Here is a 19,432-nt window from a genome sequence, read left to right on the forward strand (position 1 = left end):
TAACCAGAATCTGGATGCTAAGTAAACATCTTTCAGTGTTCAGCCAGAAAGACTTGGCAGAGCTGTGGCATTTGTGACTTATAATAACAAGATGAAGATCTCTATGCAAAAGATAAATGATATCGTAAAAGTTCTTTATCAAAAGAAAATACATTTTCTAGTGGAATTTATGTAGGAAAAGGATTTACACCAAAGTCTGTTTAGTGCATTTTTAAAACACTGGAAGCTTTAAATTTGGAGCTTAGTGTGAGTACATGCTAGCAAATATTGTTCTCTTTTGTCACTATATTCTCTTTTTATAAGTTGCAGACTGATTTTCTCTATAAAGGCACCTTCTAAGTTTTGTTTTTAAATAAGGCTACTGTAAATTATTGACTTTATGTAGATATCAAAGTCTAGATGAACAGAAACTGGTGTGCTCCCCCTTTAAGAAACCAGTGATTAAATTTTTAACCTTGATACATATTCTAAAATATACACATATATTTTAACATGGATTAGATCTACATCTCCTTAAAGGCACATGGTCTCCTCTATCAATGAGACCACATGTGAATCAGGAACCCAGTTCCATGTGTGCAGCCTAGCTACCACTGAATATAAACACTGCTCCTGTTATTCAGTATGCATCTGAGCTACTCTTCTATACTAGCCAAGGGGGGAAAAAAAAATCTTCCTTATTTTCTAAAGTTGCCCATCTCTATCCATTTCTGTAGAATTGCCACAATTGCCCAGATAAAACATTTGAGAGTGTGTCAGCTTTAATTAATGTAACATGACCTGATCATTTCCACAGTTAAGAATAAAGAAGTTTGCATTCTTTAAACCCAAAGCTCAACCTGGAGATTATGCTAAGTTGCTTCATTCATAGTCCACACTCCTCCTGCTCATGTCAGAAGGACAGCATTTGTCCCCTCTAGTGATAAACAAATTATACATGAAATCAATTCCACTTCACAATCATTTTCCCTATTGGGTATTATCTTTCCTTCCCTGCTCCCTCCAGTTAAGCCCGCATCCTGTAACTTGCTAATGAGCTGAGGGCTTTCTGTTCCAGGTGGCACCCCCTGCCTCGAAGTCATGACATTTCCCATTTCGAATGCTGCTGGCATTTTTCGACAGCTCCTGCTAACTAGCCTTTTTGACCTGCACTAAGAGGAACTCATCTGATCGAATCCTCTAACCTGCCAATCATTCCAGCAAATGATCTTCACAGTCACTCCCAAGGCAGGAATGGAAGGGGGAAAAAAAGGAAAAGCCAGTGAGAGAATGAGGGAGTCGGCAAAGCGGCTGCCTCTGCAGCTACCTAATGAGAATACTTTAAGTCTCTGAGGCAGCTGAAACACTGAAAAACTGGTGGGAAAATTAGGACACAACTGAATGCCTGGCTCTGTAATTACTGATTTCTTTCCATCCTGAGATCATTTTGAGAGCAACACCTCTGAGATGTGCCAGTTTCTAAAGAACACAAGAATACCCCACCTTATGCAGAGAAAATAGATTTATTTCTCCTGCCACTATCAATATGCAATTCTCATAATCCCACTGTGTCAAACAGTATCCTTTGCAGAATTAATTATGTGCTATAAGCTTGTTAAGTGTGCATTTGTAAACTAGGGATGATTATAAGGTTTGTCACAAGAGAAGCAAAGTCCTCTTTTTTTCCTAGGCATATTTTGAATGTTGCCACTAGTTAAGGGTGTTGACTTTTACACATTCATATAAAAGCAAACAGGTATAGTAGAGGTTAGTACTAGACTCAGGGAGGATTAAATTCTTGACATCAACAAGATAGGATAATCTGGGAATTCTTAATTAATGGAGGTAAAATTCTTTTTTTTTTCCTTCCAGATTTGTCATGCCTGTACAGAATCAGTTTATTTAATTACACTAAACTTAGTGGGTCCCCAGATCACAGAATAACTCAATTAATTTAGGAAGAGAGATCCAGTAGGTGGTTAATTTGGCAATGGATCACAACTCTAGATATCTTAATATGGAGATTTGTTGACCAAGGAATGATACAACATAATTATGTGTTATCATTATACCATTGTATGTAATAATGTAAAATAAATACTATACATGATTTAATTGCACATTATAATCACAGATCTTTCCCCATTTATAGTAATTAGGCCAATAGCCCCACTTACAGTAATTATTATATGTAATTGAGGGCATTTTACTAATTGCATTGAAAATGATAATCCAGAGCAATTAAAAATCCAAGAGCACTATACAAAATGCAAAGTACATTAAAAGAATGGTGATATTTTACAGGGACAAAATTCACCCAAGAATGGAAGCAAACAGTGCAGTGTTTGATGCTACGCTTGGCACACATGGTGACATTCATTCTGTTGGGAATGTCCAACAATTTCTCCAACTTTTGTATTATTATTTTTCTAGACCTTCCACATTATTTCCTTAGCTGGAAAAGTAATTCTTTGATGAGTCTTTGATGTTATCTTAACTCTAGCACTGTTGAAAAATTACTCTTTTTGACTGTGTAGCATATTGAGAGAGTGAGGAGAGAGAGAGAGAGAGAGAGAGAGAGAGAGAGAGAGAGAGAGAGAGAGAGAGAGAGAGTTGGTAGAAGCAGCAGCTATCCCAAATTCCAAAAGAGACTGAGTAAATTATTCATTTGCACAACAAATTTGATGTTCTTAAAAGCTTTATTCATAGAAGCATCTCAGAGCACTGCAAACATTTTGTTAATCACACTTGCAATAATTTAGCTAAAATGTTAACTTTGTTTGTTGAAATACATTCCATAATAGCATTATATTTGCTATCTGTCTAGAATTTTAATGTGACTAAAGACCTGAAACTCTATTTTATCCCTAGGGCTCCAATGTCTGGCCTTCCCTGATCCCACTCCCCATTTCTACGCAAAGCTCCCATATGAAGAATATCTTGGGAGTGATGAGCATCTGTGGGACAATGGGAATAGTTTCTAGTTTCTTTTTGCCTTCCCTTCTCAACACTGTCATTTAGACATTGTCCTCTGTGCATTCAAATGTCATCCCGGACCATCAGCCCACTTCAACTCAAACAGCCTCCTTTCATGCTCAGACACTTCTTAGAGTACCAGCAGACCACAAAGACTGTCTACTGGGACTCAGCTGCTGTCCTGGTATTAATAATACAATATAGTGCACTTAGGGCATAGACGATTCCCTCTGTATCCCAAATTCATAAGACTCAACATTAAATGAAAAGGAAAAATAGAACACCTGAGCTGATTATAGCCACGTGCTATAGGTGAATGCTATCTCTAATAGTTTGGCCAAGCAAAATAATGGATACCTTGGTTACTGGCCACAGCACAACCTGTGCCCACTATTTATAAGAATCTTTCATAAATAGAACTAAATAGTCCCTCAGAAATTAATTCGGATTGTAAACAACCAGAAGATGCAAGCCATGGTGCTATTTTTCCCTGCCCCCCTAACTGAAAGCTCATCTAATCTGAAAATGCTGAATCACAAAAATATAGTCATTTTTTGAGGATACATGGGCTGATGAACCAGTTTGTGGAGCATCAAACCAGTTTCCTCTCTTTTAGCTATTTTGCCTCTTAAAACTTTCATAGGATGGAAAAGGAAAAGCAAGGCCAAAAAGTATCACTATTTTTAATTTAAAAAATATCACCCTGAATTCCTTGTTTTTAAGAAAAACACAATGAAATAGTTAAAGTCAAAGTAGTTTCATGTGAATAATAACCTACATGGTTTAGAAAAACTGTGTGTGTTCACATATGTGTGTGTGCGATAGAGGTGAGGGAGAGAAAGGGAGAGAATGACTGTAGAAAGCAGACAGCAAGCACAGTGAAATGTGAGCATTTGGGAAGTGAGCAAAGGGCATCAGGAATTTTTTGTGTTTTTCTTGCAACTCTTCTGTAGATCTGAAATTATGTCAATATAAAAAATTACATAGTTTATAAATACTATGAAATGAAATAACTTTATTTTCATTCTTGTTTATGACAAGACTAGTCCATCATCAAGCAGATTAGGTAGTCAAGGCCTGAGAGTCCTTAGCTGACCCATTTATAGGGTTGGGGAGATGGTAGGGTACGGGTCAGAAGTGACCCAAGAAGGCGGGGGTGGGGGTTGCAGAGGCAAAGAAGGGAGAAGAGGGTCCAAAGAGACAAACTTCTACAGCCTACTATTTTGCATTGGAGTTTAAAAGACATGACAGGATCTTTACCTCACAGTACACAGGATACTAGGCTATCCCCAAGGACAAAAGGGAAGCTGAAGTAAAAGGGGGTGGAAGTGGGTGGAAAACAGAGTAACATTTTGGTCTCTTTTCAATCTCGTGTTCATAATACGTACTATGCATTTGTGGTTTAAAGCACTGTGAATTTCTCAAGTAAGATGTATTTTTAAATCTGCAATAATGTGGGGGTAATGACATCAACCAGGTTTCCTTTCAGATACCACCTGAGAGGAACATTAGGGTTTGTTTAGCCCTCTGCCTACTATTTCTGTAACTTTTGTCAACTATATTCAGCAATAAAGATAATAGAAATGTTGCTATTTGATAGGAAAACAGCTGTAGGGTCATAAAGAAAATATCAGTTCTTGCAGGGGAAAACAAACATGAAACCCCAAACTAGAGAGAAACCTAGATTTTACAGTTCAGTTTTTTACATAAATAAGTGATAACTTCTATTGGGTATCATCTGCTTTTGTGTCTATGGTTGAGAAAATGCAACATGACTAAAAAATACCTTTAGTCAACAGCCAAAAGTATGACACAGCAAAGATCTTAAACGTCATACAATGAAGATAATGTCACTCAGTTAAAAATGGGGTTCCCCTGTACTTGTCTGACTTTTACCTCACAAGTACACAGGCCAGGAAAGGTGCTTTCCAGCTAAACTGTTTGCTTCAGGAAAGCTTCCAGGATGGCTAAGCTCAGAGACCTCTTCTGAGGAGTCCCTAAGGACAGATTGGCCATCCCGTTTCATAGCTTGGGTGATGGCACCATGGCTCCAAGCCTGACCTACAACAGCCCACAGTCGGCCAGCAGCTCATACGGGGGTGACTGAAACAGTGGCCTTGCTCTCTGTTTGCTTCATGATGATGGCTACACCAATCAGAGCTGCTCTCTAGCATGGTTTCAATCTGAGGCAAAAAGAACTCAGCAGCAGACTGTCCCAGAAGTAGAGGGACAAAGAGAAATGACAATGAGCAGGATCCATGAATAAGCAGAAACAAGTCAGTTGAAGCCACAAAGTAAAGGGAAGATGAAAGCAATGTGAGTTGATGTAGAGACTGAAAAAGTGAGCCACCACAATGTCACAGCACGGAGGAGAGCAATAGGTGGCTATTTCTCCAGGAGCAGTTTCCAGAGTTGAGATGGCAGATACACTAAAGCTACTGCTGGATTCTGAGTGACATTCCAGGCTTTGTGAACTTTGCCTGTGCAGCTACTTAGACTATCAACCCATTCTTCTTTTCACAGACCACTGCTAACTGAGGAAGCCTGACCTGGTCACCTTCTCCTGAAAGATCCCAATACCAGCTCTGTCTTGGTCTCTCCTGTCCCTGTGGGAACAGGCTTGGTGCGTTTCCACAGCTTTCTGCCACTCTCAGATGTGTGTCTCTATCCCTTCTCACTTTGGCCACTTGCCTCTTTGCTCACTTAAATCTTTCTTCTCTTCACACACAACTGGAATTAATCTGGAAATGAAACACTTTTCTACTTAATTCAGTCTTCTCTTCCTGATCCCTCTTTCAAAAGGTAGGTGGGAGAAATGCTTTTCATCAGCATTGTCCAGGAGAACATTCTGTGATCCTGGAAATGTTCTACACCTGCCCTAATGGAGTGGTGACTTGCATGCAGTCTTCAAGCACCTGAAATGTGGTACTGCTACTGAGGAAAGGATATTTTAAGCTAATTAAAATCAATTAAAATCTAAAGAGGTGCATATTTCTAGTGGTTACCATATTGGGCAGCACAACTCTTTACGAAGTGAAAGGGGGAAATAAAGAAGCAAAGAGTGGGACAGAGGAAGGAAGGAAAGAGGGAGGGAGGGAGAAAGGGAGGAAGAAGGAAGGAGGGAGAGAGGACAGGGGAGAGAGGAAAGAAAGTAGGAAGGAAGGGTAGGAGGGAAGGAAGTAACAAAGGAACTGCTTTATTTTATGTGAGGGAGCACTATGTTCCTAGTTTGTCTTTATCCCAGCCTAAGATAACTGATTATTTTATTGCATAAATATATAGTTCCTGCATTATCTGTGGTTCTAAGGCTACCTGCATCAACAACCCCTCGAGTTCATAAAATGCAGATTCATGGGCCTCAGGAACTGGATTTGAAGAACTCCTCTGGTGCCCCAGGCTCCATCTAGAATCTGTGTCCTAAAAAATCTTTATCTTATTTAATTACATTTTCTTGAGCAATTAATGCATTCTATTCTCTTTAATTGACAGAATACTTTTAAGAAATCATTGCTGAATCAAGCAGTGATTGTCTATCCATTTTTTCATTGTTCTAGAATTCTTAAATAATTGTGGACTAGCAAAGAAAACATGCTAAAAGGCAAGGAGAGGGCCACCAAGGTATGCATGCAGTGAACCTCTTGCACTTTAACCAAATTCTTTAACACAGTAGACAGATATTTATAAATTTACTATGAATTTGATGGGGGCTGAACATCAACTGATTGAAAAGAGCACCTACTGTTTCAGGAAATTTAGAAAACATATCTAAAGAACAGTGCCATTCTCCTTCCTTGAGTTCAGTAGAAGAAGAAGTAGTGACCAAGCACTTCCTGTGTCAATTTAAAAAGACTGGAAAATTAAGCTCAAGATGGAGTTTGTTTGGTATCACTCTGCATAAATATAAGTGATATTAATGAATGTGGTATTTAATACAGCTTCTGGGTTTGCCCTGGGGGAAAATTCAATGCACATTTAAGACTTTCTCAGACTTTAGAACAGACTTACTCTTCAATGGTGATGAATGGGAACAATCTATAAACAATCTTTAGTCTTTCAATATCTTTAGAGGATCTCAAAAGGTAGCACAGTATTTTGATCAACAGTGGCACCTCTTCCATTTTTAACTTAGGTGCTTGTGGTTTTCTTTTACTTAATTTCACTGTGAGATTTTGAAACCAAATGCTGCAAAGCAAAATGCATCTCATTAGCTTTTCCACTAAGGCCAATTTATGCAAATCCAGCATTATTAACTAAATAATTGAAGTGACCGCAGTTTGCAAGGAAAGAAAGAATGTGGCACTGAGGTATGGGAGAAAAATTAGAACTTGAAACATTCCTTCCTGCTTAACCCTCCATCATTTCAAAGACAGAGGCATACAATGCACTGCCACATGTACCTCCCTATAACTCCCCAGAGAGGGGCCGTTGGAATGCTAGTCTGCATTCAGCCTCTTTGAGCCCCCAATCTCTTCCCCCTCCTTCTCCTCAATCTCTGTGGGCTTTACAAAGAACTGGGACATTTGAGGGAAATTTGATGTGCCACAGTCTGCTCTAAACAGTTAATGAATTCAACAACAATAAGGAAATTAAAGCCTAAGGAATTACACATTTTTCCTCTAAGGATACCTTATTTGGGTAGACATTTTGCTCTATAATGTCTATAACTTGATAATTAGCTATTGGTCAGAGTGAGGCCATTCTATATGCTGTATGAGGCCAATAAACTGGCTATCTTATTTGATCTCTAAGACAGCCCTATTTGATTAAAATTTAAAAACCCACAAAGATGAGAAATTAAAATGATTTCTTTTTCTGTTGACTGACAGAAAACTGTTAGAATCCAGCTTTCCTGCAGCTTTTCTGAGAGGAGAAAAATTGAGATGTTTTCTCCACATCCTGCTAACTCAAGCTGAGGTATTTGGCTGGAACAACAATAGTATCCAAGCTTTAAAAGTTGGTGTGAAAAAGACAAAACTTGTAGAGAAAAAATTAGCATTGATGTCAAGTAATTCTAGAGAAAAAGCTTCTACTGTGCAGATATAACCTTAGATCTACTTTAAAAATCAAACCACCATGAAAATGCATTTGTGTAAAGACTTTCAAATACTGAGGACTGAAGTTCTCAGCACCTTTTAAAAATCTCCTTTCAAACATTAGCAATTTTCAAGACTGTCTGGGCAATGCTCTGTCCAGTCAGCTTGATTCCATTTTACAAGGATGAGGTGACCTGAAACACATCCTAGCAGCTTTGACAGTCAGGCTGAGGTCAGGAGATCTCAAAAGAGTCAAGGAAGGACATGGCGCTGTGACTGAGACTCAGGGTTGCTTGTGTGCATATGTGAGGCAGAGCACCAGTAATGTTCACTTTTTGTTTTGTTCCACCAAATTGGCTAAGGGATTTATAAAGCCAGGGGCACTCATTATGATAATGCAGGTTAAATACTTTTAAAAAGCATATGCCACAACCCTCATGAATCAAAACATTCTTAGAATCGAGGGGTAACTGGTCATAAACAGCTTGACTCTTGGGCCAATTAAAATTCTACCAAGTTACTTGTACTTCTAGAAACCTTTATATCCAATAAGGAGAAACAGCCTGAAGAAGGAAAAATATTATTTTTACCTGTGGAGTGTCAAGTTTAGCAGTAACATCTTTTGACTGGCATTTACACACCATATTTAATCTGGGAATCTTTTTCTTCTGAATCATTCACATGCCACCAACACACACATGAGAAGCCTACATCGGCCCCCATGTTAAGGGCACCTAAAAGTGAAGTCTTGAAATAACAGCTCAAGATACTGGTAGATCACCCACAAGAAAAATCTTCATAGTTAAATTTGGTGTCTATGCCACACAGTCAATTTAGCTTCTTAACATATGTCAAATTAAAAGAGGAAGGAAGAGTGGAAGGAAGGAAGGAAGGAAGGAAGGAAGGAAGGAAGGAAGGAAGGAAGGAAGGAAGGAAGGAAGGAAGGAAGGAAGGAAGGAAGGAAGGATCCTGTATATTTCTTCAATTCACTTAAACAATTATTGAACTTTGTAGGAGCAAAGCAACAAGCATGCACTTCTCTATATGAATCAGTATAAAAAGCTTTCCCCACAAAGGCAAGTTAATTCTTTATTTGCTTTAGAGTATTATGTCACAATGAAGAGAAAACACACACACACATACACACACACACACACACACACAGAATTCCAAAAACAAAAACAGAAAACCAACCCCCCCACCCAAGTAAAAAACAAACAAACAAATGAAATCCCCAGACATTTCCATCTGGCATTCAAGAAAAGACAAAGCCTTTCCAGAAGCTGTCATCTCCTGTGTGTCACCATGTGGCACACATAATGACGGGGACAGGGTGCTATGCCTAGACTTCACCATGTTTATTTATATTATGCTTCCTGTCTGCAAAATAGTAGAGGTCAAAACCTGAAATAGTACAAAGGAGAAGTTTCATCATGATAAAGTCCCTGCCAGGAGCCAGACAGGAATCAGAAATGGGTAAAGAGACTCAGATGGCAGTCACAGGAGGCAGCCATGATTCAGTTTCACATCCAGCCTGGTAGACATGGAACTGCAGTATTGCCAGAGTTGCCAATTTTCCCAGGAGACCTAGAAGTCTATCTACTCTTTTGTATAAAATCTCCCAGTTTTCAAATGTGAGCAACTAATTAAAAGATTGTGTGGGCCAAACAAAGCAGGTGTGTGGCTTAGATACAACCCAGAGTCAACCTTTTTAGGACTTCAATGAAGCATGTGTGAGCAGGGAAGATGATTTGCGCATGACTCAAATAGTTCACTTAGGACTACATAACTAAAGTGCAAGGAAAAATATAAATTTCCTTAGAATCTAGTAGGCACCTGGAAATAGGAAATTTCTAGTAAATGTCTGGAAATATGGAAATGACTGAGTGCACTCTGCCTCAGTAGAAGGTTTGATAAATGCCATTATAAACCCAAGGGACTTGTGAGATAGTTTCAGGGAAAAAAATGAGTCTGAAGTATTTCATTCAGAGGATCTATTCAATATCCATTATATATTACCTTCCAAGCAAAGTAGGTCATCTTACCTGCTCTCTTGAGAGTGCCATGCTCGTCAGTGCTTGCTGTTTGATACACTTTTGCCATAACTATTGTTTTTCCCAAAGGCCCGCATGCTCTCGCCAGCTTCTGGTTGCAATCTCACATTTGAGACGGTAAAAATAGAAGACACTGAGGACAGAATGGAAAGTTTTCGTTTATAGACTTATACATGTGTTTATGATCTTTTAAAAACAAGTGGAAACTGAGATGTGATTCTGGATGTGCAGTGTGTTATCTCTGAATTATCAAGTGGTCACAGGTGCAAGCACACGCACACACACAGGATGGGAGAGTCTGCTTTCCCCTCAGAATCATAGTTCAGGGCTCCCACATTTCTCTGATTAGAACAATTGGCTTGGATTTGGAAACAACATAGTTTTCCCTTTCTTTGTGCCATTCTTCACTTAGTGGAGAAATATTTACTGAGTGAGTCCCACAAATCAGAGTGAAAGGAAATGATTGTTCTTATAGACTCTGGCTGGAGGAAACAGACAGAATACAACCAAATAAATATCACAAATAGTGGTGTTAGGAAGGAAAATAGAACAGGGATGACACATGGGAAGTTTTGAAGGAGGAGGAGGTCAGCAAAGGCTTTCTGGATACTGAACACTGGAGCAGGGCAAAAAGAAGGAGAGAGGACAAGACCTGAACCTTCCTTAGAGGAAGAGAAAGTATGAACGTCAAAAAAAGGAGGTGAGAAGACAGGCAGATCAGTGAAGAGGCTACTGTGACAACACAGGTCAACAAAGGATGGTGAGTGGCCTGGGACAGGGTGAGAGCAGTGAGTGGGGATTGGAATGATACCAGGTGTATTCTGAAGGTAGAACCAACAGGGTTGGGGGATGAACTGGATGTGGAGTATGCGAAAAGGTGTCAAAGAACTGTCACAAGCCGGGAGAATAACACTGCCATTTATTCACAAGGATAAGACTACAGAAGGAATAAGTTTTGGGGAGAAGATTAGGAATTCAATTCTGATAATACTTAGTTTGAGATGTCAATTTGATGGCCAAAGGGAGACACTGAGCATTTACTTGGATATGCAAGTCTGGAGTCAGGGGAGGTAGAGCTAGAGATAGGACTTTGGAAGCTGTCAGTGTTTCGATGATGAAATTTAAATCTTGAGATTGTATGAGATCATCAGGGCTCCAGGACTACATGCAGATAGAAAGATCTGAGGATTAAGCCTCAGGACACTGGAACAGTGGTGAGAGGTCTGGCCTAAGAGAAATCAGCAAAGGAGTATGAAAAGGAGAGTTTAAGGAGGTAACAGGAAAACCATGAGAAGACCCTGCCTTGGAAGCCAAGTGGGGGCAATGCCATGAGGTGGCCAACTGTGTCAAATTCCACTGATCAAGACAAAGGCTGGGAAAAGATACCAGACATTTTGAAAACAGCAGTTCAGTTGTGGGGACAAAAGCCTAGCTGCAAAGGACTCAGGACAGAATGGAAGTCTGTCCTGGAGGAAGCAGATATATTTGAATTTATTTTTGAAGGAATGGCATGAAGCCACATAATGCCATCTTGTTATTTAAGAATAATATGTAGGACGATGCAGGAAAACCTACGAATCTGGAAAGGTCCATCTCTAAATGAGAAATCAGAAGGCCAGTGGGACTAAGGCACCTGTCCAAGGCTGCCTCAGTAGGTAACATTGGAGCTGAAGCTAGAATCCAGGTGGTCTGATTCCCAGCTCAGTTTTCTTCAGACTGTACCAATTTGTTGGCCTTCTTTTACTGGATTTGAGTTTTGTGAATTAGCAAATGAATGCAATAAAATCAAGGACTCTGTGCTATGAAGTGTATTTTGTTCATTTACTTTGACAAGGGTAGTTCAGCCTCAATTATTTATGTAACTTGATAGTATACACAGGAGAATGCCCTGTGGTGTATTTGGGAAAAGTAATGAATTTCTTCTAAATCAGCCCTCCATTTACTTCCCTGCAATTAAATCTTTGTGAAGAAATGGGGCAAGGCTATTGGGGTTTTAGGACAGAGGGAGAATGACAGGGTGCCACCAGAATTAGCCAGTTTGAACTGTCAGACCCCAGGTAACTGTTTCATAACTCTTGCTTGATGCATTTATAATTCCACCAATACATTACTTATAAATTTTGGTGTTATGTAACTGCAATGAATGCTCACAGTTTTAATGTGTTTCAGCATCCATTTTGAACGTAAGCTGAATTTTCTCATACTAAAGCAGGGCTCAGTCACCCTGACACAATTTCCAGGCCTTACACATGCCCCAGTCCAGTTCCTTCGTCTGGTCCATCCAGGTATCTGCCCTATACAGCTACTCCCTGGTGACTTCTTCCCTATGGGACATCCAGACATGGCCCACTGGACTGGCCCCACTAACCCTCTCACCCTGCATGTACTGTGGGGATATATGTAGTGACCACCCCCCAGTTACAGTGAGACCACAGGAATTCTTGTCTGCTTGCATTAAACCTACCAATTAAAATTCCCCAAGGGAAACTTTTGTTACTGGAGTGGTCCATGTGTCCCTCCTCCTGGTACCTGGGCTCCTGACCTCTGTGTGTATAGACTACATGCATGTGGTGCACTCCTCAGGACCTATAAGTACTAGAACTTGTAAACTTTCACATTGTGCTTTGTAACTGCAGCCATTTCTGAGATCTGCCCCCTGAGGGTAAGGCTTCTGTGGAGTGACTCCTGCAAGTGGACCTCTGAGGGTGCTCTTCTCAGGACAGAATGGAAGAGGTCTGGGCCTCTGGTGGCTGCTGGGAACAGTAGCTATTAGCTAAGTTGATAAAGAAACTTGAAAGTTCCATTTGAATCAGTAACTTGAGGAGTTCTTAAGGATAAGTCAAATATGAAAGATATTACATTGTTATGTTTTCTTCCAAAGCAAGTAAGAGTCCAGCTTAAGTGTTAATGCCTCATTTTTTATACTATTCTATAGAAGAGCTACAGTGCCCTGCAGTACCTAGCCTATAATAACACTGATGCTCTTCTCACAGGGCCTGACAGATCAGAGCACGTCAAGAAGACTGCAGTTCACTATTTTTATTCCCAGCCTATTCTTTTCTTTTTTGTTATTATTATTATTATTATTACTATTGTCCTGGGAATTCCCAGTCCTTTTTATTTTGATACAGGGTCTCACTACATTGCTTAGGGTCTTGCGAGCCTCAAACTTGCGACTGTCCTGCCTCAGTCTCTTGATGGCTGGGATTGTAGGCACGTGTCACCATGCCCGACAGTCTTCTCCTTTCAACCTGGTTGCACTACCTGCCTGCACAAGGGTTTTTCTTTTGCGGGCATTCTTTATAAAGTGCTGTAAGTCATCTTGGAGAAGGAGAATGCTGTAGACTGAACTGAGTCCCCATTCCCAATTCACATGTTGACGCCCTGAACCCCAGTGTGTTGTTATTTGCAGATGGGGCCTACAGAGGTGGTTAGGATTAGATGAGGTCAAGAGGGTGGGACACTCATGATGGGATCAGTAGCTTCATTAGAACAGGAAGAGAGAGGCAAGGAGGCCCTCTGCCAGCCAGAAGGAGAGACCTCAGTAGAAAGGATCTGTGGGCACCTTCATCTTGAACTTCCCATCCCCAGAACTGTGAGTAATAAGTGCCTATTGTTTAAGCCACCCACTCTATGGTATTTTGTCATAGCAGTCTGAGCGGATGAAGACAGTGAGGTTCCTGGAATTGGTGAGTCTGAACAATGACTTGGTTGCTAAGACAATCCATTTATTGATTTCTGCAACACTTCTTCCTCCCAAGCGGACCTCCTTCCAACTCTCCTTGGAAGAGAAGCCCGCGAGGGCTCTAGGCTGCTGCTACTGCAGCTGCCATGTGTCAGATGGAGCACTTTCCTAAGACTATTGCAACATGAAACTTAATTTTAAGAATTTCTACATGTAGTCTGCAGAACATTAACCCAGACAACAGTCACCCAACCAGTCATTTCACTTAAAGGAATAATGCTCGAAGTCTCTGAAGCCGGGGAATTCTTTGTTTTGTAAATATGTTTACAAGTACAGCCGCGTTGTTCTAAATGGAAATGACTGTAGTATTTAACACTGGGATTGTCCTTGCTTGCGACTGGATTTATGCTTCATAATGATTATCTTCTAGACACAGAAATAGCATTTCTGTAACTCAAAATTGTTACCGGAGGCATTTAGTAGAATCTTGCCTTAAAAATATAATGATTTTTCATCTTTATTCTCCCCCCTTCAAAAGGTTTCACTGCTCCTGATGTTTAACGTTATGCAAAGACGTGTTTCTGCCAATGAATATCGCCTTATGGTTATGCTTCTGCAAATAGCCTGCTGTGAGCTGATAAAGGGATTAATGCAGCCAAAATTCTTAATCTGTGAAATTACAAATTAAATTCTCATATTAAAAATACCACCCTGAGGTATTTTTTGTGGTTTTAATTCCCCTCTGGTGTTCTGCATACATTGTGCTTGTTAATGATGGGGACAAGGCTGTCTCCGTTGGCAGTCTGCTGCGGAGTGATAATGTGTAGGCATTTACTCACTGATAGAAACTGGATTTAACCACTGGCTGATAAACTAAGTGGCAAGTGGGTAATAAGTCCATATTAGCAGAAAAGTACTACTACAGAATTCAGAATTCATAGACCATCAAAATCCTGGCTTAAACTCAATCATCAAGTCAGATGGGATTGAGATGTCACAAAGGAGGAGTGATATCAAGTTACAAGTTCCACTAAAGGGGGAAAACAAGCCATATGTTTGAGTGTGGTGAGCTGTAAATGAATGAGCCTATGTGCATTTTTTTTTCCCCAATATAAGAAGAAGAGTCACCAAATCATTATTTTCCATAGGAATTTTATGTTTGCTTTTTCTTTTAATTGGGAATCACTGTTATAATTGCCAGTGGGTAGATTTTTAGACAGGAAATAGGGCAGAATATAGAGTAAATATGGACAGGGAATATATGAAATGTTAATGAGGACTTGCTAAGCACAAGGAGAGTAGTAGATTAACATATCCATTGTCACTTTAGGGTAAAAGAAGTTGTTGGAAGTAAGTGTGGGATATCAAAAAGATCTAGGGTAGGGACACTCAATAGGAGTTGTTACCTGGGGTTCAGTTCTAAAGTGAAAAGGCTACTGTTAAGGTGAAGCCAGTGATGCAATGAGGAAGAAAAAAACAAAACAAAACTAAACTAAAATCTAAGAGACAAAGGAAATTTAGTTTTGTGTCCACTGAAATATTGTATATATAAGGATTAATAAACATTATAAATATTTGTGCATATATGCAGTATGTTATTTTAAGGCCAACAGAAGAGGATGAGAAAAATATAATAGACATTTAAAAAGAATAAGAATGTATCACCATTGAACAAAAATATTCCTACTGAAATAGTGTTCTGCAAATTTCACAAGAATTCTGCTTCACACTTGGGAAGAAAGCTGAGGTCCCCCTAGCCATAAATCCTCCCCCAAATATTTTAAATGTAATTGAAAATGCCTGTGTAAGAAAGAATACTTTCATAAAAACAAAACAAAAACCCACCCAGGAATGTGTTTTGTTTTAAAAGATCCAGAGAAGAGCTGTCTATACAATACCAAGAGCATGTGTAGTTAAAATGAATTACATGTCTTCAGTTTTTACATGTCAATTCAGTGCATTAGCCAATTGCCAACTCTGTTCCTCAGCTCACTGCATAGCAGTCCTTTTTAAGGTTATTGTTACAACGAAGATGGTTTCTGAGAATTAAACAGAAATGAATCATTTCTCCTCTGTGTACTGCAGCCAGTTAAAATAGTTCTGTATGCATAAAGCACTAAATATGTAAATCATATTTTCCTTTTCCTTTATGACTGCTCAGATCATTTTTTGGACACACACATTATCAAATACAAAGATGCACAGCTGCAGACTGCAGAGTAGAGATAGCAAAGAAGGAATCCATTTTCTTCCTGTGTCTGGTAAGCTAGAAATTGAATGGCAGGATTCCACTAAATATATATACAAGTGTCCCCTGCCCCTCCCTGGCTCTTGTGCACTCATGTACGCTCTCTCTGTCTACACACACACACACACACACACACACACACATGCACAAAACACATACACACATATACATAATCTTATATTTGTGCACACATAGGCAAGTGAATTCTCTCTACATGCATGTTCCCTATACATAGTAAAGTACTTTGGATATGCAGATGTGTCATACTTACTATCAGTCAGTTCCCATAGCCGTGGGGGAAGGTCACTAAAATACTCATGGCTCAAGGCAGCCTGTGCTGATAGTCTGTTCTTTGGGGAACACTGTAGGAGCTTAGAGGCCAGATCTTCTGCATGATTTACATAGCTGAGCCTGAAAACACAAGCAAAAATGAGAAATCAGACCAAAGAAGAAAATCCACCAAATAAGACAAAAGGATTGGGTAAATTTTCTGTACTTCAATTATTCCTGGCCAGGAAAACAACTTAAATTACCTACTGAATTCACACTGGTTCTCAGTATCAATGACATTAGGTATCGTAGTACCAGTGATTTGAAAATGTTTCTACTGTAAGCAAAGAGTTGCTACTTTCAGAATGAATAAAACTAAGTCCAGGGAGAGAGAATTTCAGAAGACAATTTACCAAATAGTTGCCAGCATTTTGTTCACCGGATCTACGTACTGCATGCACATCTGGATACAGTTATAGAAAATTAATACCAAATAACTAGGAGAATTAAAATAGAACTGCTATTAAATTCTCTAGTTACTAAAATTACTTTTCCTTCAAAAGTTTATATTTTCTTGCATTTAATATAAAACCATGGAAACAAGTGCCCTGTCAAATACCAGCCATCATGATATTACAGGTTAACAAAGGGGGTAGGCTGAAATGATGTGGGGCAGAATCAATTCAAGATGACCTTTAAAACAACAGTAGATAAAAAATATGTGTCTCAAGATTATGGAAAGAAAAAAAAAAAAAAAAAGGGATAGGAGTGAAGTCTTTTACAAGCTTTCAAACCCGTGGCAGCAACACTCAGCCCAGTCCCGCCTTGCTTTCCAGGGAACCTCTATTTTTTCTGCTGGAAGCAATGAACTACTGATGATTAACATAATACTGATAAGAAGAGTATTCTGAATAATAGCTACTCAGGAACTTTTCCAGGCACTTTTCACAATATCATGTTTATTATGGTCCACAAGGTAACTGTCTCCATTTGCTAGTGGTGCAACTTAAGGAGTCAGAGATGATAATGGATTGCTCAATTACAATCCATGTTCTCTAAGGGTGTCAGTCATGGACCCTGAATTTCTGCAACACAGTGCAGTATGTGCTTTGATTCTCAGAGGCAGCCAGAAGTGGGTGAGAGAAAGTTGCTTCTATGAGTGGGCTTTGTTTTTTAGAAAAGCCTCCGAGATATTAACACACAATTAGTGAAGAAACATCTGTCCTCAATGACCAACACAATTCTCCTCATGCAGCTCATTAGTGTTGATTTGAAATCACTATGGGGGAGCACTGAAGAAGAAGAAAGGAGGTAATGAATACAGTTTTTAAAAGGGAGAAAAGCAAAGAGAAACATTATTCCACAGATCCAGTCTAAGAGACTGCTCTGAATCTTCATGTGTAAAGGACTCAAATGGGTTCAATGTTTGGTTACTGCGATAGCTGTTTATTTATTTATTTACAAACAGATCAACAGATTGGTTTTATTTTATTTTTGCTTGTTTTGCTTTTGTGGTCCTGGGGATTGAATCCAGGGCTTCCTGCAGCCTAGGCAAGTGCTCTGCCACTAAGCTAACTCTCCAGCTCTAAGGGTTTGGTTTAAAATGTTTCTTCCTGGCAAAGAGAAATTTGCCGAAGGAAAAGGACATTATAAGAAGACAAATTATATAAGGACATTATAAGAACCACTTTCTAAGTCCATGTAAGTAGTATACATTGACACTTTTGAGAATCTACATATGATATCTTAATTAGAAGTTTTATCTGAAACCATAATTGTGGCTTATTAGATTGTTAGAATTATTGTTCTCAATCTTCTATTGTGATGTATATTTTTCAATCTTTCCTTGTTAGTCTATCAAGTTTTTGTTTTATATATTGCAAGTCTTAGTAATTAAAGGTCTAATAGTTCAACACTGTTATACCTTTCTTGGTAAATTAAGTCTTTAATCCTTACATTGTGATGTCTTTTTTTTTTTTTTTCCTTTAATAAAATTTTCTAAAGTTTGGTTTTTTTTTCCTATTAATTTAATGACCCCAGCTTTCTTTTATTTAGTATTTGCCTGGCATACCTTCTGTCAACTGCCAACTTTTATTGTCTCATATCCTTAAATTTAAGGTGTTTCTTTTGTAAATATTACATGGCTGGTCTTAATTTTTATCCAGCTAAACAATCCCTGTCTGCTAAGAAGTAAATTTAGTCCATTTATATTTTGTGATTCCTGATATTTTTGGAATTACTGCTACCAATTTAATTTTGTATTCTATTTTGTCCTCCTTTTCTTTTTTTCTTTTCCCACATCTTTTTAAAATCAAGTTTTAAAATTTCACATCTTCCATCTTCTATTTTAGAAGTCCTACATATTTCCATGTACTTCAATTATGTAGTGATCCTTAACTTTTTTTTCCTATTTTATTATTTCCTGAGGTTCTTAAACTCTTTTTAATTTATTTTTTAATTTTCTATACTGCATTTTGATTCATTGTACACACTCTTGTAGTAAGTTTTTACAAGTTGGTGGACACTGATAAATTATTTCATCCATAGGACTATCATCACAAATAAACACATTCCAAGTAGTACACGTATACCACTGAACTGACTTCAACATATATCATCATTTTATGGATTATACAGCAAAACGCATTATTAAATATGCAGCTATTACATCACACAGCTCAATATAAATAATAGATATCTGCTGAATTCAACAGCAGAAACTCACTTCTCTCTTTGCTAGAGAGGTTGGGGAGAGAAGGAAAAAAAAGTTACACTTGTAATAAAAATAGTTGGTAAACAACTTTCAATAGACATGGAAAAAATTTACAGGATTTTCAAAAATTTTGATTAAGTATTATTTTAGTTACCACCACAAATCATCTCTACTTTAAAAGAATATTTACAAAATTAAAGGGCATATGTCCTGCAGAAGGCAAACACATTTTGCTAAAAATACTTGATGGGTCAATGGTTCACTCCAACTTTTTCTTCAGGCCCTCTTTCAAGTTGTGCCCCAAAGTGCAAACATTAAATTAAACTTTAAGACTTTTCTTTTGTCTGGAGACATTAAAGATATGTGCTTCTGTACAATGTGGACTTCACATGAACTTTTCAACTAGAGGTTTGTGATTTTCAAAATGGAAGTTTCATAACAGAACAAAATGAAGTTTATAGAAAGACATTAAGA

The 19,432-nt window shown here is 38.6% G+C and overlaps 1 protein-coding gene across 7 annotated transcripts in view; it reads right to left on the reverse strand.

Moving 5' to 3' along the window:
- CDK14 (cyclin dependent kinase 14) overlaps positions 1-19,432 on the reverse strand; it is a 603,169-nt gene that overhangs the window by 79,311 nt on the left and 504,426 nt on the right. For all 7 annotated transcript variants that reach the window (XM_079152093.1, XM_079152094.1, XM_079152096.1 and 4 more), the window contains 2 exons: positions 16,247-16,386; positions 10,034-10,175 (listed from right to left, as the gene is read on the reverse strand). In XM_079152093.1, the coding sequence (XP_079008219.1) occupies positions 10,060-10,175; positions 16,247-16,386 (256 nt within the window). In that variant the 3' untranslated portion in view covers positions 10,034-10,059. The remainder of the gene's footprint in view (positions 1-10,033; positions 10,176-16,246; positions 16,387-19,432) is intronic.

This window comes from Sciurus vulgaris (assembly GCF_902686455.1).
Source record: "Sciurus vulgaris genome assembly, chromosome: 8".
NCBI lineage: Eukaryota > Metazoa > Chordata > Mammalia > Rodentia > Sciuridae > Sciurus > Sciurus vulgaris.